Source organism: Lampetra fluviatilis, chromosome 20 (assembly GCF_964198595.1).
Source record: "Lampetra fluviatilis chromosome 20, kcLamFluv1.1, whole genome shotgun sequence".
Lineage (NCBI taxonomy): Eukaryota > Metazoa > Chordata > Hyperoartia > Petromyzontiformes > Petromyzontidae > Lampetra > Lampetra fluviatilis.
Genome location: NC_136294.1, coordinates 9,480,950 through 9,503,803, shown reverse-complemented (window position 1 = coordinate 9,503,803; position 22,854 = coordinate 9,480,950). Strand labels below are relative to the sequence as shown.

The 22,854-nt window shown below is 49.0% G+C and overlaps 1 protein-coding gene across 3 annotated transcripts in view; it reads left to right on the top strand.

Annotated features, from left to right (window-relative positions):
• Positions 1 to 6,374, top strand: part of MVB12B (multivesicular body subunit 12B) — a 101,843-nt gene extending 95,469 nt beyond the window's left edge. For all 3 annotated transcript variants that reach the window (XM_078865584.1, XM_078865586.1, XM_078865583.1), the window contains exons 9-10: positions 3,703 to 3,753; positions 6,169 to 6,374. In XM_078865584.1, the coding sequence (XP_078721710.1) occupies positions 3,703 to 3,753; positions 6,169 to 6,234 (117 nt within the window). In that variant the 3' untranslated portion in view covers positions 6,235 to 6,374. The remainder of the gene's footprint in view (positions 1 to 3,702; positions 3,754 to 6,168) is intronic.
• The last annotated feature ends 16,480 nt before the right edge of the window (positions 6,375 to 22,854 follow it).

The following is a 22,854-nucleotide window of genomic DNA, read 5'->3' as shown; positions in this document are numbered from 1 at the left end:
CTTCACTCGGGCATGGCACGATTACATGCTTCGTATTGAAATGAATAATGCAGAGTCTTCCAAATAAATATGTAAATATCCATCGCTTTATCCCTCGGTGAAGGCTCCTCCGCATTCCGGCGAGTGCACGGAGGAACCCTGTACGCGTTCTTGATCTGTAACGCGTTATGAATACTGTAGATCGCTCTGCAGTTTTTATACACGCGCTGCGTATGTATATGTGTGTCGTGTGGAAATGTGGCATTTATACGTGCGTGTGCAATGTACGTAGTAGGTAGCCATTACCGCACCGTCAGGTTTGTGACCCCGGGTGTTGATTCCCGGTCCATGGCTAACGACGGCGGCGAGTGTCAACTTCGAGATGGTCCTCTGGACTCGCTGCATTCCCCAATCCGCACTGACCAGCGTGGTGAAGTATGTACGGCCCGCTCGTGATCACCAACACTGACGAATACCTGAACCGATCCTGGCGCCTCCCCTAGGTCGACTCAGCCTTCAATGAGTACCTGGTGCGGTGTGTAAACATCACCACTGGGGAGACAAAGGAGGCCGGGCGTGGTGCCTTGCCGGGTTTACGTCGGTGCTCGCTGACAGCTCTTGCCGCAAGCGTCTGTTAAAGGCTACACCGGGGATCTTTGTTTTTGTCTATATATTTACATGCGATGTCAGACGTTTCACTCCGCACACCAGAGTGAGACGTACCGAGCGACACGCGGCGCATCCCGAGCCCGAGCTCCGCTGCGCGGTCGCGAATACCTCCGTGGCGAGCACGTGGGGCGCGAGATGTGAACTACTTCGCCTGGCATACAGGAGGTCGTGCGTTTGATTCCGACCCTGATGTCTGTATATTTGGAGTTTCCACGTTCTCCCCGTGGTCGCGTGGATTTTTATCCGGATCCTTCGGTTTTTCCCTTCACATTTAGAAACGTGCCTTTAGAGTATTTGACCGCGATACATTTCGACGCGATAAGCCACTTCGTTGAGCTATCATTTGTGGCCAGGTCGCTTCTGAACCAAGTAGCTATACAGCTCAGTGGGCCTTACCTGGTAGGGTAAATAAACATGCAACGTGGATGTCGTACAGCGCGAAAGTTTGGACGCGTACGGACAAGTTGCGTTGCACAACTGAAATCGCTGACGTTCATCAAGTCCCATTGACTGTGTGTGGGTTGTGTGGGGTGGGGTGGGGTGGGGGGGAGGGGGATTCCGTTGTTTAATTCGCCGGGGTCATTTAATATTCCATTACTTCCAAAACTAAATCCCGGCCGCGCGCGCGCTCGTGACGTCCGTTGTGGCGAGGGCCCTTTGCGGTTTTTCCCGACGCGAAGAAAAAACGTTCTGTAGGTGGTGAGCGCATTTGTTTTGTACAAAAGACAAAGACCCCCCCCTGCCCCGCCTCCCGTATAGCTTTCACAGACCGCTGGGGCAAGTGCTGCTGTTACGCACACACAGGCGCGCGCTACGTATGGCGCGAAAGAAGTTCAACATCACATACACGCAGCGAAAGGCACAAAGACTCGAATCGGATCAAACATCGATTTTCTCAAAAAAGCGAGCACCTTCTTCTGTGAACGGTGCGATGGAAACACTGCGCTGTTATGACTTGGAAAATGTAATTGACGCGGGGTTTTTGTTGTTGGTGTTGTTGGTAAAGCATTAATTGTTTGGAGCGAAGGGCATTACATTTAGCATTTTCAATTAAGTTTAAATGTTTATTAATTTTAGCGGCAGTGAAGCAATTTATATGATGATGATAATAATAATACAGCTATATAAAGTTTGTAATTTCAAACCACTGTGTGTAGGATGGTCCTTCCGTACCACCGTGTCAGTTATGGGGGTGGTGGGTGGGGGAGTGTTTGACCAGGCTTCACCACGCTGTGATCCGTTTGGCAACTGGGAGAGCCGATACGGATATCGACTCACCCATTGATGTTCACCGTGACTGGGAATCCAACTCTCAAATTGGTTCTTAGTGCAAGTAGCTGCACAACCACCACCACTCCCTCACACCTCTATTTTACTCACGTTCAAATGTCTTCTTTCAGCTTCGTGAAACAGTGTTCCGGCAGGAATAACATTTTCATTTCGTACTCTTTGGTTCTTTCGGTAAAGTCATGTAGGTATAAAATGAAATAAAATATTTTCTTTTATAAAATTTATTTTATTTTATACATTTTATTTTATACAAATATATATTTTATTTTATTAAAATATTTTATTTAATAAAATTTATTTTATTTCATAAAAAATATATATTTTATTTTATAAAAATATTTTATTTTATAAAAAAATTAAATATTGTATTTTATAAAATAAAATATTTTATTTTATTTTCTACCTTCGTGATTTTACCAAAAGAACCAAAGAGTATTTAATTTAAAATAAAATATAATATTTTATAAAATAAAATATAATATTTTATAAAATAAAATATTTTATTTAATTTTCTACCTATGTGACTTTACCGAAAGAACCAAAGAGTATGGATTCCTGCAGTCACTAAAGCTTCAAATCAAGATTTTCAGTTCGTTTCGCAGGATTTTCTCGGCAGTCGGTGTGACGTAGCCACGGGTGCAACATTGCCCGCGCTTTCGACGGCCCGGCCGGAGGGAATGCGCTCACGGCTCCACGCACCTACCTCTGCACGACGGCAGTCTTTATTTACACCGGAAGCTGCAAAGCAGCATAATCGCCACCTCCGATTACCCAGCGAAGTTGACGGACGTTTGTTTCGGACGGGGCCGAGCGTTGTGGGGGGCCAGATAGCCACGGGGGCCGGAGAACGCCAACCCTATTCCAGGAGATAACGCTGAGAAATGCACGCGAATGCGCTAACAACATGCTTGCTGTATTGCCTCCTTACTCTACCTCCTGCCCCCTCCCCAGTCCGTAGCCCTGTGAGTTGAGGTTCACGCTGCTGCTGCTGCTGCATGTGAAGACGAGTGACCCATAATAGGTTTTTTTTGGGTTAGATCGCGTAAATATAAATGTGTCGTTAAACCCGCCACCACCCGACACAGCCAATGAGTAAGGTTTGTCACGTTAACAGAGCGTGCCAATTCGTTACTAGTACGGCACATCGGTGTGTTGGAGAGCAAATCCACAACATTTATAATCTGAGTGGTATTTCTAACCCAATAAAAAATCTGTATTATGGATAATATTGGTCGTGAAAGCCTACCTGCGTGATCCACCGACCGCACTCGCAATGGGTCGCGGGCGCGTGGCATTCTAGAACTAAACTTAACACTTTTTTTTTTATAACTAGGTAAGGCCCACTGAGCTATTTAGCTTTCTTTCAGAAGTGACCTGGCTACAAATGATATCCCAATGAAGTGGCTTATCACGTGGAAATTTAAAGCAGCCAAATACTCTCAATGCGTGATGTCGATTCTAAATGTGGAGAGCAAAAACCGGAGGACCTGGAGAAAAATCCACACGACCACGGGGAGAGAGACACGCAAACTCGTAATATACAGGCGTCGGGGTTGAGATGGAACCCACGACCTCCTGTCTGCCAGGCAAGGTAGTTAACATCTCACCGCCGCCACCACCAGCAGTTGCAGCAACGGCGTCTGCGGCGCTGCGTGGCGGAGTAAGCGCACGGCGAGGATTGGGAGCGGTGCAGTTAATTGAAGTGCCTCCCCACCCCCACCCTGTGCCCCCCCCCCCCACCTCTCTCCCCGTGTGCGCCGACAGTACGAGATCCCACACATCCAGCTCAAGTCCTTCAAAGAGATTGAGTCCGAGGTGGGTGATCCTTAGCAGACTGTTGGGGCAAGCGCTGTTTAGCGAGTAGCACCTTTGAAGGCCGGCACCGAAGCACACGAGGGAGGTGGGTGGCCAGCACCACGCCCGGCCGCCTTTGTCTCCCTAGTAGCGATGTTTACACGCCGCACCTGATAATAATTTTGAGGCTGAGTCGACCTAGGGGAGGCCCAGGACCGGTTCGGATAACCGTCACCGGTGTTGGCCGTGAGCGGGAATCGAACCCGGGTCGCCAGGTTCGTAGCGCAGCGTATCGCTAACCACTGCACTACCGCTCTCCACTATCATGCACACTCACGCACACGCGTATATGCATACCCACACACTAACTTGCGCACACACTGACATGTACAAACACAAAAACGTGAATGCTCACGCACACACACGTCAGAATATGCCTTCACACACACACGCACAAAGGCGCCTACCCACGCACCTACCTGGGGCGCGGGCGGGCGGGCGGTCTGCGAGCACGCCATAATCTCGGTGTGATAGAAAAGGAATTGGCCTGTTGAGGGCAATGAAAGTGAGAGTGTTCAAGTGTCAGAAATTTACGATCGCAGTAATTGCCGGCGCGGCGCTCTGCTCTCCCGTGCCTTTGATGATGCATCATCATCATCACCACCACCACCACCGCCGCCGTCACCTCCGTCGACACGAAGCGCCACAGAGAACGCAGCAAGACTGAGGGTTGAGCGCGGCTGGTGCTGCCAAGCGGCAGTTGTCTGGCGCCCTCTGGTGAAACGCTCGCTGCTGTGTGCGAGATCCACTGCTGTGTGTTTTTTTATATCCAGCATGCCTTTGTGTTATTCTATTACTCGGCTATAACGGTTTTCATTTTAACCAGGTAAGGGCAACTGAGCTGTATAGCTCGTTTTCAGAAGCCAGCTGGCCATCGCGAATGATAGCTTCACACGAAGTGGACGTTTATAGCAGCCAAATACTCTAAGCGCGTGACGTTGATTCTAAAATGTGGAGGGAAGAACCGGAGGACCCGGAGAAAAATCCACGTGACCACTGGGAAAGAGAACAAGCTAACTCCGAATATACAACAGGCTTCATGGTCGGGATCGAACCCACGACCTCCTTTATACCAGGCGAGGTAGTTAACATCTCGCCACCGTGACGCCAATTCAATGGGAAGGAAGCCTCCCTTAACATTCCGCTCAGCGACACTCACGTGGTTATTTTATCTATACAACACACACACAGTTTTGCTTCGAACCAAGCCCCGTTTTTTTCTTTTACAGCAATGGTCCTTGCTAACAAACATCAGGTGGTGGTCCACCAGCATTGATTGGTTGAAGCAGGGCAACGACTCTGCCGATGAGACGGCCGAAAGTCGAAACCGCTACCGAGTTCACCTTATTGAAACTATCGCTGCTGAGAAATTAATTTCACAAGGGCGGTGTGACGACGGGTGGTGTACAAAAAGAAACCCGATTATTTATTTAACGTTGTGTGAACAGACGTGGTTAGGTAGCGATATTCACCGTGTAAATGTTTATTTAACCAGCATAAACCCGTTGTGAACCATCCCTCATGGCCCCATGGCCTAGCTCCTACTGCCTCCTCAAACACCGCTCTCCTCCCCGCCCCACCGAGTCCTCGTGTGCCTCTCTGCTCTCTCCGAGCTCTCTCTCCCTCTCTGTACTCCACAATTTACCACGAAATTTTCCAACCGTGCTATCATTGTTATTGTTAATCTTTATTTAACCAGGGTTAAACCCTGGAGATTCACTGTCTCATTGTCAAGGTTGCCTTGCCAACGGTCGGCTCCGTAGGCAAACGCAAGCAATTAATAATACACACCGCGTGGACATTTTGCAATAAAATGGAACGAATTAACAACACGAATTCACAAGCAAATGGTGTAATGTCTCACGAAGAATTATAACACTTCATAGATGGGTGTAGACTCGCTGTGGTCTAGACGCTGCTATCTTCAGGCTGAGATGGCGCACTTGTGTGGCAGGGCTGCTGCAACGCGGCGAGGATTTCTGAAGGTCCAGAGGGTGAATAAAAAAAAAATCGCGAAATTTGACGTTGTTTCGAATCTAATTGTTAGTATTCATGTATTCTTTTTTTTATTTACCAGGTACAGCGTGCTTGGCTATGAGCTCTTTTTGCAGTTTGCATGTTCTCCCCGTGGTCGTGTGGATGTTTCTCCGGGTCTTCTGGTTTTTCCCCTCCGCATTAATAATAATAAACATCACGCGTTTAGAGCATTTGGTTGCAATACATTCCCACGTCGTGAGCCACTCCGTTGAGCTACCATTACTTTTGTTTCGTGTTTGCGAGTCCTGCTTCGACCTCCTCGGTGAGTAAAATGTTCCCCTGCCCCCGTGGCTAGTCTAACATGAATGCCGCCTTTTCCCGTCTTGCCCACGCCGACAGTACGACTATGACTTCTTGACGGAGAGAAGTGCAGCGGCGGCGAGGAAACCTCCGGCCATGTCGTGAGGCGCTACGACGACGACGACGACCCCTCCCGACCCCGGCCTCCCGTCTTCGCCGCCCTCTCCATCCTCCTCCGTGCACGCGCAACGCCACGCAGCCATCGTCACAAAGAAGCCATCTCCGGAGCCAAGTGGGGGGGGGGGGGGGGGGGGGGGGCGGGGGGAGACTTTCGACGAGAAATTAATGATCCCGAAAATGTAATTTACGGCAGGAGGGATTTGGTGGAGCTTAATTTCCAGTTGCCGGCGGGGCTGAGAGGTGCAAGCTCAATCTGTCCGATGTCAAATGGAAACGTGCGATTCTGCCGCAGAAATTTGCCACCGTGGAAAATTGAGATCTCAATGTCTTGACGCGTGTCGGGAATTGGCGGCGGAACGCCAACGCTGCAATCCTTTAACGTCCCTAATTCAGTTCCACGTACGCCGAGTGTCGTCGTTAATAATTTTTTGTTACGTCCAAATGAAGTGTCGCGTCCGCTGTTCGCAAAAGGGGGGCAAAGCAAACTGGTGCGGGACGATGAGCTGGTTCAAGCGCGTGCGTCGGCGCGAGTGTATATTGCAAGTTGTGTTTACAGAGTTTTACTATCGCATATTAATGTTTTTTTAAATGCGTGTTAATCGTAATTCCTTCTGATTCTTTCGTCGTCGGGTCTCGTGAGGCCGAGAGACAGCATTGACCTTCCAACGTCTATCCGCCCATTTTATTTGTACATAGCTCTTAGAAGAACGTGTGAGTTCGTCTTGCCCCGGTAGTTGTTGTTGTTGACCTTTCACCGCTGAGAAAATCAAAACGTCGAATCGTACTCGTTTGTGTAAGTGTATATTGTGAGTCACATTTTAATCATTGCGGCACCACCTCGAGATACATTTTATCTTCACACGGATGTGGGCCCCCGTGTTTTAAGGCTTCTATCTCATCCTCACGAGCACACTCTCACTTGTTGCGTGTCGCTCTCACCAAGACAAGGAGCTCTCCTTAACCTTTTTCCATTCCGACGGTGTACGTCATCAGTTTTTTTTCTTCCCGATTCCATTCCGATGACGCACGTGCACGTACGTCTACCTACGTGTATATCATCGGAACGGAGCCGGAATGAAAACTAAACTAAAATAACTTTTATCGGGACCGAGGCTCCCAAAAGGCCATGCGGGAGGGCGCGTGTCACAGTTTGGCACCAGCTATCATATCACGACAGTTCTCTGCGGTGAGTACAATGTCTTTAAAAACTACGGCACTACACCCCTCTATATAAAATGTACGCTAACTGCTTGCGCGTCACGAGATTCAGCGGTGAACGGGACCACCCACCCTGCGACTTGCAGACGTCTGGGAAAGGGTGAAATTGCAGAGACGTGTCCTTCAAGAGAAACCAACTTGGGCTGCCCTCGTCGTGGAGTGGCTGTCACTTTATATTAAACCCACGAATGACGAACATCTCGGTGCTTGAGCCGGACTCCCGAGGGGAGTTCGCTTGCGCGTGATTGTCTGTGTCCGCGTGGCTCAGATGACGAAATAAACCTCCGAGGTCCAAGACAAAAGCCTGGTGAGCTCGCGTCAATTGGAAGCCCCCTGTCTGGTTGCTAACCGTTGTTTAAGCACGATCACACGGAGACAGCAAAGTGTCGTCTTCACGCAAGGTGTCTTTGAGAATGTTTGGTCGGGGTTGTTGTGAGGGCTCCGTGGTGGCGAGATGTTGACTACCTCGCCTGGTATACAGGACGAGGGCATGGGTTCGATCCCGACCCTGGCGTATGTATGTTTGGAGTTTGCATGTTCTCCCCGTGCTCACGTGGGTTTTTCTCCGGGTCGTCCAGTTTTTCCCTCCACATTTAGAAACGCGCGTTTATAATATTTGGCTGCTATATATTTCCACGTGATCAGCCGCTTCGTTGAGCTATGAATTGTGGCCAGGTCACTTCTGAAAAAGAGCTATGGAGCTCGGTGAGCCTTACCTGGTAAAATAAAAAATAGTTCAAAGTTAAAACTCGGCTCTGAGTAAGATTCTTGCCTCTCTCACACTGCGCGCATCATCGCGCGCATATTTCTTCACACTCTCTTGCCTCTTTCCATTCTCTGCCACGTTCTTGTGGAGTTCCCTGACGATAGAATCAGAGCGGGGAGTTGTAAAGCGTGCCGCTTAATTAGCCTGCGGACCTGCCGTTCTGAATGCCGCACACTCTGCCCATGGCGCCCTCAACGCCTCGCGCTCCGACCGTTCCGACTGCGCCAACTTTGCTCGCGATCCATCGGTCATGGAGTCTGGCAGCCGAACGAAACTCGATGTATTCGTCGATCGGCTGCCCGTCACGGTTGTGTGTGCCGTTCAGTCGCTGGCGATCCCGTCGCTCGTGCGCCTTTTACAGCTTTCTGCGATCGTCGCGTTTCATTTGCCTCCGCGATGACGTTGCGAGTCGTCGATTGTGCCAAGAATTACAACAGCCGATCCGTGGCTCTGGCTCCCGATGGAGGCAACGAGACCGCGTTCTCGTGCGCAAGTGGGCGTTGAATTTTGTTTCACGATTTATATATATATATAAAAAATCAACAAAATAGAGCATTTTTAGACGGTTTTCACGGTGTAATTAGTTCTCAAAGTGTCAACAATTTGAGCAATTTTTTCCGTCCCTCCCCCACCACCGATTTTTCAACCTTTTGTTTACCACTGGGCTGTTCTGCAAAAATAATTGTACCAGCTATCAGCACGTGTCATCCCGGCCGTGATTACGGAGCATGCTTTTAACGCTTCAGCGCCAGCGGACTGAAGTTTTTCAAGAGCAATGCTGTCGCGGTCGTTTCTAATCGTTTGAAGAGAGAGAGAGAGAGATGGGAACATTGGGAGGGGTGGAACGCACAAAGCTTTCACACAAAAGGCAAATATATATTTTTATTAATTCTCCCAATGTGCCAGAACATCAGGAAAGCAGCTACATGACCCATTTTCATCTGGAAGTTTGTACTCCAGATGCATTTTATCATTCACGTCGTTTCAAATTTGTGTCCTGCAAGGTGACTTTAATAAAAACGTCATTTGTGATCGAGCGACGCGGCCTGACGGTAGCTCTTTCGCCGCGCGGTGCAGAGGTTTTTGTACAGTTTGAATGCAGCGGCCACCCTGGTTAATCCTGTGACGTCGTTCGAGAAGAGCAGGCCGTTGTGTGTTGCCGTCATGCTCCACATTTGCCCGCAAATTACTCGTATAGGAATTACACAACAATCATCGCCCCCCCCCTACCCACTGCAAATCCTTGTCAGGACCCTCCTGAAAAAAAGTAATGAGGCTTTAATGAGTATGCAAGTAATAATATTAATACATGGAAGTATCTTGAAACACAATACGTTTGGCCACGTGATCAAATGTCTCAGCCCTGAGCAAGGCGCCCGGATTCTCAAGAGGTCGCTGAATTGGCATTCCAAGCAGCTGCCCTCGGGTCGCGATCGTCTTGCCCGGTTGTGGCCGCGAGTTGTGCGTCCGCGCGCCCGCTGCAACGCAACGTGGAAACGCTCTTCTGGCTGCAAATGCAGCCAAGGCGCGTGCCACCGAACGTTCCGAGGGCTTTCGAACGCAGCCGGTGCCGCGAAATCGTATCCGGGACAGATTTGCATCGCGCGCGCACTCGCGTTTCCTTCGCCGAGACGACTGCGCTCCGCTGTGTCGTCTCGGTTGGTCATTATTCAGGGTGGGTCGGCAAGTCGTGAGCCCGAACACGAATCGGTGAAATGTCCGGACCTAATTTCGCTCGGCGCTCCCACATTCAAACTCCATTAACTCCCACGCTTTGCCTGCGACAGTTGCCAAACGTATCGACCTGTTCACCTCGAAAAGTAAAACACCTTCAGAGCGAGACAAATCAACCTCAGGACTGGTCCTCAAAATCTTCCCGGTAGCATTCTGTCAGATATCCTTGGCAGATGTGGGTTTTCGGTTTCTTCCTGTAAACGCAGCCTCTGTAAGTCGCGCTGCAGCGCTGCATCGGAAAGCCACTTTTCGCAATGAGCAGCGAGAGAGTCCCATTGACCTTCACAAAGTATTCATTCGCGTTACTCTGTCGGCAAGTGTTGAGTCGCGGCGCGGGGGTGGCGAGCGCTCGCGACGGGTTTTACTTCACCAGTTGCAACCCCATCGACGTTCCTAGGACGCCGCCACGCACCCGCAATGTCGTTTCGCTCGAAATTGCCCTCGGCGCAATGTGTCCAACTCTTGGCGCGATCGTGGGAATTACGCATCAGAATGAATATTCTACGGTTCTTTCGGTAAAGTCACGTAGTTAGAAAAAATAAAGTGATTAGAAATTGCTTGTGTCGCAATCGAAACGTCGTGAGAATTTTATTGTTTTATATATATTTTATTTTATTATTTCCCTTCTACGTGACTTTACCGAAAGAACCACAGAATATGAATTCCTGCAGTCACGAAAGTTGTAAGTCATCAGACTGAAGTCGCGTCGCGTCGGCCCGCCCGCCTTTCTTTTTGGGCCAAGGCTCGGCACGAGCGGATGTACGTGGAGGTGTAGGCGCTTTGCGCAAAGGGAGGTCTTCGTCGCGAGGCGACACCCGACTTTCTCCGTCCGAACCCTCTGCGCACATTGACGGCATTCGACAGTCGTACGTTCAGTCGCGCACGTTTAAAAAAAAAAAATTGCGCGCACAAGTTCCAAGCGCACACAGCAAAACACGATCAACAGTTCCCAAACAAGTGCCTCGTGGTTCTCTCTTGTCTTTTGTAGATGGCCGTAAAAAATTTTGCTTGAGAAAAATGTGACCGACCGACAGACGGCAGTGATGTAGTTAGAGACAACTGTGGATCGGCTTCCTCCTGATTAGGACTCATCAGCACGGAATACGACACCGGTCCACATTTGTCTATCGCTCTATGTATGTTGATCCTCTTGCACACCGTACGCAGTGAAGCGTGCAAATCGGAGGCGCTGCTCAGATTGATGTTGATGTTGACGATGAGTCGAGAGGACCGCAATGCAGTGCTCCAGCAACTGCTGATGGGTTTCGCACAGCACACACGCGCGCTGGTGTGCTCTGTACACGTGCTTGTGTCTCGGTTGAATCCTACGGTTTTCCAGGCTGCGCTGTTATTCTCTTGCGATGTGTTGTTGTTTTTTTTCTCGCCATTTGCAAATTTGACATTCACTGTTAAGCAGCTTGCAGATGCGTAACAGCGCTGGGGCTTGTGCGTTGCTTGTGCCGTGACACGCTGAAAATAGGCCACAATTTTTGGAAATGTAACTTAGCGCTGGGAGTCCAGTCGTTTTTGATCGCTTTAACAAGTGACGCGACACCGACATCACGCGACACGTGTACGCACGTTACGTTTCGCCGCACGTGGGTAAACACACCGCTGTCATCACATGCGGCCGATCCACTGTCGCACTATGGCCTCGAGCCGTCGCCACCTCGCTCAGAGTTTACGACGCAGCGGCCCGTCCTGGCTCTCGGCACGCTTCCCCATCTCGCCGCTCCACGTCGGCAGTGCTGGACGTCCTCTCGGCCGCGTTCCCTCCCTGCAGGCGCCGCTTGGCCGTCTCGACCGCCGGCCCATCATCTCTACGTCCGGTGGCGCGAGCCCCAAGTTTTCTCTTCGGTCAATATGACCGCTGCAACCTGGCCACCCACGTGCGTGCTCTGATCCACGTGCTCATCGCCTTCCAAACGTGCGCGCGCGTGTCTCCACGCGTCTCCATGCGTCTCCACGCGTACGCACACACCGTTCCTGCTGCATGTTCTTAATGTCTGCGCTTCTGTAAACAATTTTTATTTTACAGAAGTAAACTGATCTTTTTAGTTTAATTCAGGTAAGGTCCACTTAGCTACACGGCTCTTTTACAGAAGCGACCTGGCGGCCACAAATGATAGCCCATCGAAGTGGCCTCTCATGTGGAAATGTATAGCAGCCAAATACTCAGAACGCACTTTGATTCTATGTGTAGAGGGGAAAACTGGAGGACCCGGATACAAATTCCTCGCGACCGCAGTAAGAACGTGCAAACTCCAAATATACAGCAGAGGTCAGGGTCTGGATCGAGCCCACGACCTCCTGTGTACCAGGCGAGGTAGTTGACATCTTTGCAGCAGGTAATACACGCGGATTAGAAACGATCTTATTTTAACCACGTAGCTGTGTTGCTTTTCGCGGTTGAGTTCATTGTTTTACAAACGCATGAAGTCCTGCTCTCGTAAGCCTCTTTATTATTATAATTCAGATCCCGGTTTGCCTTGCACAGCTCCCCTGAATTCACTCTGCTGTGTGCATCTTCAATTGTTATTCGTGAACTGGTTGAACTACCCGAGTTTTATTCTGCCCATATTTATCTTGGGCCCAACTTTGCAGCTTTCTTCAAATATTAAACTTTTCAATAATGTCCCGGAGTCCGTTTTAAATTGGCCGTTAACGTTAAGTAGTCAACCGATTAGACGTTTCATATTTCGCACATTGATGTTTTGTTTATGCCTTTATTTCTCCCGTCTGATATTCGGAAAATATATTTTAATGTCACCGTGTCTCCTTGTTTTGGCTCCCCCTTAATCGTCAGCCCAGCATTCATAACAGATTTTACACTTTTCATTTTCAAACGGGTCACAATTGAAGTGCTTCTTCACGTTTAACTCGCAGAGTTTTTCACGACCACGACAGGCAAAGGCACATTTTTGTATTAGCGCGCCGCTCAAAGCGTCACCCCGCACAAACAAATCAGCCCTGATCCAGCGGTGTAAATTCTTCGTTCATATGCTGGGGCCAGTCCATCCGCGACGACCACTGCTGACTTCCCACAGAGTTGGTACAGTCCTCGTTTTGTAGAGTAATTCAATGCAGAATTGACACCTGCCAAGGATTTCAATCTGCGACCTCCAATTAGTCAGTCGAGAACGCTAAGCACGGGGGCCACGTGATCGCGTCTCTTGTGCTCTGGGGATGGAGGAAATGCCTCCAGTTTTCAACGTTGTGTGTTTGTGTGCCATTTTGTGAATTCTCACTTTGTCTCATCGTCAGCCATTTGTAGGACTGCAACATGCAATGGCAATAATATTTTTACACCAAAATAGGGCAGATAATGCCACCTTGTGCCGCATCAGAAGTCGCGTCTACAGCCTTGATGAGGCAGTGCACGTGTTAGATAGCCTAGCGTTGGTTGAGCTGTAGCGACGAGCGATAATCATTGTGCAATGACAACGTGTCAACATTGGAATTTATTTTTTGAGGCACAAATGCCACGAGGGGGGTTTTCGCGTCATTTAGACAGCTATTTTCTCCCAAACTGCAACTTTATATTCGTAAATTGAATTCTTACTGAGTCGGTGAAAATGGCCAACTTTGGGCCAAAATGTTGGGGAATAACGTTGGCTCAACGTTCCCCTGTTTATTGGTGAGGAGCGTTATTTTTTCACCGTCAAACAATGTCGAGTATTTGTGTTCGTGTCGATGATGCAACTCCGTAAAAGTGTTTGCTTTGAGTGTCCGCGACAACAGAAAGCACACGGTTCTATATTTACACCCGCTGGGTACAGAACCCAGAGAAGTGTGTGCGTGTGTTGAACTTCTTTCACACCGTACTTATCCGAACGTGTTCGTCGGTGGTGCGGGAAAACCTTGTTGGCCGTGAACCATGTGACCGCGTCTTTTTGTAACAAACGTCTAACGGTTAAAATGTGGGTGCCGCATATCTGTGGAGTTAACCAGAGCAATACAATGGTAGGTAGGTCGTACGCTACGTATACGGGAACAGTTGCTACCATCTTCAGGTTGTGCGTGCGTGTGGCGGTGGTGCAGCGGTTAGCGCGCTACGCTGCGCTACGAACCCAGTGACCCGAGTTCGATTCTCGCTCACGGCCACAAACATCAAGTGACGATTATCAGAACCGGTCCTGGACCTCCCCGAGGTCGTCGTCTCGGCCTCAAATGAGTAGCTGGTGCGGTGTGTAAACATCGCCACTGGGGAGACAAAGGCGGTCGGGCGTGGTGTTTGGCCACCGACTCCCTCGTGCGCCGTGCCGGCCATCGGAGGTGCTCGCTAACAGCACTTGCCCCTACAGTCTGTTAAGGCTATACATAGGGGTGGGGGGGGGGGTGTTTGTCTTCAACTGAGGAGTCGAGCGTGTTAAATTGTCGGCGGCCTGCGTTTGAGAAGCGACGGCAAAAGCGAGTGGGGATTTCTGGACGCGCGGGTTGCGGGTTTTGCGCGGCAACGAATGAAATCCGCGAATAATAACCCACTCGCCTGGTCGCGCGGTCTCGCTCAAGTTTGTTTCTGAGCGACGATTTGGTGGGGGGGGGGGGGGGATTGTTGTTGTTGTTGATGTTGTTGTGTTTGGTTCCGTGGAGTTGAGACATATCGACGTTCTTCCTGGCGACGGTGGGGGAGGGGTGGTGGCACCTGGAGCGAGAATCGTCCGACGTTTCTTGGGACGATTCTCGTTGATTCCCGTTATACCAATCCACGATTTTCACCACCAGTGTCAGACGCGCAGATACCTGAGGCACAAATGGTGGTCATCCAGAACAGACGCAATGCCCCCCCCCATCCACAAATACGCAGGAGACGTCACAATCGGTGACGACAACACTCCACGCTGCTCCTGACGCGGTATTCATCATCTGTGCTTGACCACCTGAATGTGAAATTGTCGTCGTTTCTCTGCGTCTACTTCATCAGCAGCCTCACGAGAAAGGAAGAAGACCCGGGATGACCTTCCACGGGCTCACGACGATTGTTTCACGAAGATCCCTGGCGTTTACGATGTTTCGGACAATTCCATACAAGCTTGTTTTATTGTTGTTGTTGTAAGAAACTGGAATTACCCAAACATTCACGAGGGGACAGCACTCGAAAAGCGCCAGGCGGAAATGTCATCGGCCTACTTGCTGTACTGCCGCCTGTACGCATCAGCGTGGGTGTCTCTCGCGCGCGGTCTGGCCCATCGCCACCCAACTCCGCATCTCACCTCGCTAATCCTCGCAGAATAAACCCCCCGCCCCCTTCCCCCAATAACAGTACGGCACTGTACTACGAATCCACGATTGCCGAGTGGGAATTGAGTTGATGTGGTGAGGACCAGAGGCGTCTCGAGGTTATGGCGAATCGGGGCGACTGCCCCGGGCCCCACGCTTTTCGGGGGTGGGGGGCGTGACGCCCACATCGTGGGATTTATTCCCCCCCCCCCCCCGCGCTATGGACGGCCCTTGCGAGGACTTCACATTTTTGACCATCGCTGCAGCTTTTGCGCTGCCGAAGCACACACCGCCAAGGGCTGTGCGCGGCGTTAACTTCTCACTCCGTTCGAGGGATCCCCGCAACGCGGCTTGATAATAATTAATCGACGTCGGAGCGGGTGCTGTTGGAGCGAGGCTCAAGTGGCCTCTGCCCCCCCCCCCATCCCGTGGTGCTGAGCCCTGCACGTTCCTGTCGGGGTGTTTCTGCGCCCGGCGTGTGCCACGTCGCCGGTGATTCCAAGACAATCTGCGCGGCCACGCTGCGGCAAGAGGCGATGTGGGTTAATCGAGCGGCTGTGGATGTAAGAGTTGTTCATAGTTCTCCAATAAATGTTTGACTTACGCGCTGTGCGTGCCCTTGGCTTTTTTCGTAACGATGCCACCGAATGCCCCCGTGTGGCGACAATCCAGATTTACAGAAAGGCTGCGAATACAATCTATCATAAACGAAAAGGTAAGGCCCACTGAGCTATGTAGCTCTTTTTCAGAAGCGACCTGGCCACAAATGATAGCTCAACGAAGTGACTTATCACATGAACATTTATAGCAGCCAAATACTCGAAACGCACATTTCTAAATGTGGAGGGAAAAACCGGAGGACCCAGAGAAAAGTCCAAACGAGCACGGGGAGAGAAAGCATGCAAACTCCACATACAGCAGGCGTCAGGGTCATGCTCGAACCCACGACCTCCTGTAAACCAGGCGAGGTAGTTAACAGCCAAATACTCTAGACGCGTGATGTTTATTGTACACTGGTCAACAAAAAAAATAATTCTGGCCTGGATTTTGCAGCTGTTTTAGACTAATTTCAGGGTGCTGATTCCAAATCTGATCTCAGATTTGCTCTATCACATCTCTCAGGTTTTTTCGGTAAAGTCACGTAGGTAAAAACATTAAAATTAATGAAAGTAAAATAAAACAAAACAAAATAAAATTCACGACGTTTCGGAGGCAACACAAGTCTCCGTCATCAGGTGGGACCGTCACAGCCGAATTAGCTGCATCAAGTGAAGCAATGATTCAAGATGTAATCCCTTATAAGCAAGTTGAAGGGAGGTGGAGAGGGGGGGGAGAGCTTATCAGGTTGTGGTAGCCAATGAATGGAAACGTATAAATTCACGTCGTGAATTTTATTTTGTTTTGTTTTATTTTACTTTCATTAATTTTAATGTTTTTACCTACGTGACTTTACCGAAAAAACCTGAGAATATGAATCATTGCAGTCACGAAAGCTTCAAATCTAGAACTATCACATCTCATTTGTATGCTATCGGCCATACCCCATTTTCATTGATTTTACCCGAAATTAACTCGAGCACTTATGATTGCAAGTTGTTGCGAGTCAGTGACTGCTTTAGTGTTAAAATATGGTGCTGTATTTTAGGATAGTGTGTTTATAGTATAATTTTATGTAGATATCCACATTTATTTAATATTTTTCTTCTGCAGTTTTTATTGAAAATTCAATATATGATATCTCAAAAACCTGACGTGATGGACAAAAACTGATGCCAGATTTGGAATCGGCACCCCAAAATTCCATTAAAACCGTTGGAATACCTTATGCCAGAAAAAGTGTGTTGACCAGTGTTATTATTGTGGAGGGAAAAACTGGAGGGCCCGGAGAAAAATCCACGCGACCACTGGGAGAGAAAGAGAGAGACACGAAGACTCCAAAATGACGTACGCGTGGTCCTGATCACCCCCTCGAAGTTCCGTCCCAACTTTGCGATGCTTTAAAGTCGTGCATTTCTGTAGCTTTATTTGGGCCATCGGGGTGGAGCGGTGGGTTCACGCTTGTGCCTCGCTGCCAGAAGAGCCCTGGCGGGTTCAATTTCCAACTCGAAAGTCTTTTGTTTCTGTGCAGAGTTTGTATGTTTGTATGTATGTATGTTCTCCCCCTTGTGTCCTGTATGGGTTTCCTCTGGGTTCTTCGGTTTCTTTCCATAGCTAAATAAACAACACACACACAACGTAAATGGTATTGGAAAAACATAGCGATGCTGAAAATGTCCCTGCAAATTTACTTAATTGGGGTTGCACATAGCAGTAACATCGCCCCCTTCGTTTAAGGACAATCTCGGCCCATTAGGTATTGGTATAAGGACCCCTAGCTGCGCTTGTGATTGACATGTGCTCATATATCAGCAGTTGTGCCCGACTGAATAGCACGTGAAACAAGGCCACCTGGCCACAGCGCTATCACTTCGTCCCATTCGTACGACGGCTCATCATCAGCACCGTCAGTCGTGACCTATCCCCTGCTCGATGAAAGCCTCCCCAAAGCGTTGTTGGATCTCGCGATACAACAACAATCCACCATTATGAGACCTCCTTTACCAGTGGCAAAATGTAGTAATAGGGTTTTACCCTTTCAACTGGTACAACAACTGACACCTAGACTAGACTCTAAGAAAAGCTGTCTTGGGTGTGAATCAATCAACTTCAAGGACAGTGCTTATCATTATCAGAGTTGTTTCTTTTTGTTTGCATTTTGACTGCTTGTGTTGTGGTTATTGCAAACATGATCCCTTGTATAAAGGTGTCAGTTTTTGTACCAGTTGAAAGGGTAAAAACCTATTACAACAATCCACCATCTCCACGGGAGTTCCCTCCTCTGCTCAACTCTTCGCGCGGCGCTTTCAGATGCGCTTCTGCGGCCGTCTGGAACGCTCTTCCCTTCCGATATTAGGAAGCCACCGGAGCTATGCACTTTTAAATAATCTTGATTGACAAACTAATTTCTTGAGAACTGCTCTTTGTGTTTAGTTTGTTGTCCTTCCCCCGCACCTCCGATGAGCGCGGTTGGCTACGTGCGGTGCGAAAAGAAGTTCATCAAACACACAATTGATTTGTTACGCGTGTAGAGGTGATCGCCACTCACCATTCAGTAGCCTGCAGTACTACTGAGTGTCAACGGGGTGCAGCCGTGTTACCTCCCTGGGGAAATGCCCGGGGTCAAACAGAGGTGAGAGCGGGTCAAAACATCAATTCCTGCTCGGGGAAATTCCCGGGGTCAGAGAAAGGTTCAAGCTGATCAGAATAACGGTTTGAGAAGGACCAATCAGAAGGTTCCAAGAAGGGGGCGTGGCTGGGACGGAGCCAGCCACGAACCAGTATAAAGGCCAGAGCGCTGAGAGCTCGAGTTAGTTCTCTCCACATGAAGACCGAAGCCCGGGCTGAAGATAGATAGGACCCTGGACCAAGCCTTGTAGCCCTTCTAAGGGCTGGGGCTCAGTGTAACCAGTGGTCGGGACCCACAGACCCAGTGGTCGGGTCAGTTAGCCTCCCCTAGGTCCCAGCCGGAGGACGTTAGGTTAGCGGGTAACCCGTGAGTAGGTCCCGCCAAGTCCGGAGGCCATACCTCCCTAGGTATCGGGTAAGGGGACCGTATACCCCTTTGTGTGTGTTAGGGACCGTGTCGGAAGAAAGACAATAAACAGAGTGTGCCTCATAAAGAAGTTTATTCGTCCGTAATTACAACATTACACACGGAATGGTCCCGATTAGCCAGTTGCCCGGCTATTTAACTCACCGTCTCACCTGTGTATCTGCCGCACGGTGCTCTAGTGCAGGTGGCTCCTCTCGGTGACGCGGCGGAGTTGGGAGCGCGTTCGCCGCTCGTGGCAAAGGTTCATCAAGGAGGATAAACCATCATCACGCCAACTCCGCTCATCTTCGCAGCGCCGGCTTGTGGCTGCTAACCACCGGACAGCCGGACGCAATCACCATCTCACAGCGAACGTTAAAGACCCCCTGACGTCGTTCGCAAGAGTAGGTCGTTGTGTGCTCGCCCGTGTCAGGGTCCACGTTTGTCGAATGACGCCGCAAATTACCCAATAGGACACGTAGCAGTGGAACCTCGAAACCGTAAGAGTAGTCGATTATTTGATAAATCGGATGTCCCCCTCCGAGTTCTATAAAGTCATCTATGTTGCACAATAACAACAACCGCTATTCGCCACTAAGTGACGGGGTGACGTCACCACGGCGCATGTGCCAGGCTACGTGCACGTTAGGGCCACGTGAAGTGTCGAACGTCCGCTGGCAGGAGGTCACGGGGCAGACCCGGCAGGTGCAATGGGGTCGGACTGACTGAGACGGCTGGCCGATGCACCGCCTGTGGCCCCCTCGTATAGGGCTGAACGATTTGGGGAAAATATCAAAATGCGATTTTTGTGACAGATCGATTGCGATTAAAAATGTTTAAAGTCAAGCTTCAGTTAAATATTCACTGTGTAATAGATTTAAAACATGTGATGGAGCATTACCACATGATATCATCATAATCTGAACTACTCTATATATTCTAATGCAAGGATGAGAACTTAAAATATATTAATTGCTTCCAACATGTATTTATAAAAAAAATGTTCTTGAAATAGAACAATCAAACATGGAACAATTGTTAAATCTAGATTTGAAGCTTTTGTGACTGCAGGAATCCATACTCTTTGGTTGTTTCGGTAAAGTCACGTGGGTAGAAAATAAAATAAATCACGACGTTTCGGGCGCAACACAAGTTGATGATGGGATGCTTGTGTTGCGCCCGAAACGTCGTGATTTTTTTTATTTTATACCTACGTGACTTTACCAAAAGAACCAAAGAATAACAATTGTTAAGTTAAGTAAATAAAGTTATAATAACGAAAAATAAAACAATTCCAATAAGAAAGTAATCGGACTTTTCAAATCGCAGCCTTTGCGATTTGCCAATCGCATTGTTTCAAATTGCGATTTCGATTTGAAATCGAACACATTCCTGCGGAGGGAGCTGGTAGGAACGTTGGGTTGCTCGGTCAATGGCCAGGGTCAACGGCGGCGTGGTGTATTCCGCAAATATGCCCGACTGTGAGGGCGGGCACAAGCCGGCGTGAGTAGGTTAAACGTTGAGTTTTATAAGAGCACCACGGGGTGACCAGCCCCTCCCCACCCAGCCCCACCCAGCCCCTCCCCACCCTCCCCTCCCCACCCAGCCCCACCCTCCCCACCCAGTCCCTCCCCACCCACCCTCCCCTCCCCACCCAGCCCCTCCCTGCACGACGGACACAATAATCCCCTGTGGGCTGGTGTAACCAGGAGGTTCCTACCAGTATGAATCGTTCAGCCCTACTATCCCCTACCGCGTGGCACGGTGACCACACTCACTCGCAACAGCTGTGCCCTTTAAATTTTGATTTAAAGCTTTCGTGACTACAGGGATTAATCTTCTTGGTTCTTTCGGTAAAGTCACGTAGAATGGAAATAAAAAAATAAAACATTTGTATTTTATTATCTTCAATTTTTTATTATTTTATTATTTCCCTTCGATTTCGATTTGGCCAGACTTCACGCTCGGTTGGTGACGACGTGCAGCATAGGGGCCGTCCATAAATGACGTCACGCGATAATAAAATAATAAAAGTAAAACATAATAGTATTTTATTATTTTTATTTTTATTCTTTTATTATTTCCCTTCTACGTGACTTTACCGAAAGAACCAAGAAGTTGAATCTGTGCCCTTGCTGTGATGAGCTGCGGACAGCAGGGGTCGCCATCGGCCCGCAGGGAGATTGCACCAAGTTTGTCAATTCATGGGGGGGGAGGGGAGGGGAGACAAGGCATCAAGATCCTCACTGTGTACACATTTGTTCTGATTATATTAAATATACACTTTGTACTCGCGTTGGCCGTTATTTGTCCACTGCTGGATGAGGTCCCTGCCCACGCCGTGCCGGCCATGGCTCGGTTGGTGACGACGAGCAGCTTGGGGCCGTCCATAAATGACGTCACGCGATTTTGGACGATTTTTGACCCCCCCCCATCGTCACACGGCGTCACAAAGTCAGTCCCCCCTCTCAAATATGACGTCACAAAGTTCTGCCCCCCCCCCCCCCCAAAAAGAACATGCTTCAAATCGCTTTAAACTATCTGTCATTGTAGTGCGTATTTAATGTGGCGCTGCACTCTGATGTTGTAGGAGAAAACATTTATTACAAAGTCAATTTAATTAAGTAGAACGTGTTGTGTATATTTATTTAAAGTTGCGCATTTTGATGTGACGTCACATTTCTCACCCCCCCCCCCCCTCGTCACACATCGTCACAAATCTCTGACCCCCTCCCCTCCCCTAGGTGTGTGACGTCATTTATGGACGGCCCCATAGACTGTGTGCGTGTCGTACAGTACAACAACGATGGATTATGCTGCACCCTGCAGCACGGTCGCGCAGCAGCCTATACCAACGGTGTTAGGCGTGGCGGTTGCCCATCCAGGCTCAAACCTGCTTAGCTTCTGAGATCTGTCGAGATCTGACGGCATTCCTGGAGGCCGCGGTGGCGAGATGTTAACTCCCTCGCTTGATATACAAGAAGTGCGTTTCATGCGCGAATCACAGCGCCACTACTCCACCTTCCATGTAATTGCTGCAATGTATAAAGATATTATCAGGGGTTGTTCACAACCATTTATGGCCTTCGGCCCGGAAAGTCACGAAAAAATGTGCACACGAACGACGCATTCACGCAAGCACGCGATGCTCCGTTTAGAAGTTTTAAATTGAAACATCTTTGAATTGTATTATGTTTTGAATTAGATTTTTGTATTTCTTCATTAAAAGCTTATATCATTTTACATCTGGAAGACTTAATTGAAAACGACATTTCGTGTGAATTTTCTCTCGTCGTTAAGTAGATGGCCTTGCTGGGGGTTCGGTTCGATGCGGACTTTCGCCTGTTTGGGATTGCGGGATCGAGATAAGGCGACACGGAGCTGCTGGCCATGCGAGAAGACCGCCGCCTTCTGCAGATCGATTCCAACGTAATCGAACGTCTGTCCCTGCGCCCCCGTCCTTCATGCAGGGGGCGCGTAGGTTTGCAGCGCCCCCTGCATGAAAACGACGGAAAGTGCAGCGTTCATCACAGAGAGATAAAGTTGTGCGCTTATATTATAAAAAATTAGCCAAAAATGTCTGTTTGTGTGTAACGCGCGTGACGTCACTCCACATGCCGCACCCCCCCCCCCCGTCATTAATATTCATGGCCCGGTGGATTTTTACACTCACGCAGAAGGTCGAACGGAAATAATTTTTTCTTCGCGAATTCGCTTTAAGTTTGACTTTTTTTTTATTGAAAGTGAATATTAAAAATACTTCTACGCAGCAACAAAGTGGATTTGGTGTCTTTATTGATTTCTTCAACACTTGAGACAAAAAGTCAAATTTATGCTTGTACATTATGCTCAAATATACATTTTTCGCTGATTTTCCAGATATTGTATCGAATTCCAATTTATTTCAACCCCAGAGACTGAAAGCAGAAAAGAATAAAGTATCAGAGCGGTGAATTTGAACAAATTTAAGGTCAGTTATATACAGTGCTATAGTGACATGAAGTGAGGTGTTTTACGACAGTTTTGTGCCAGATTC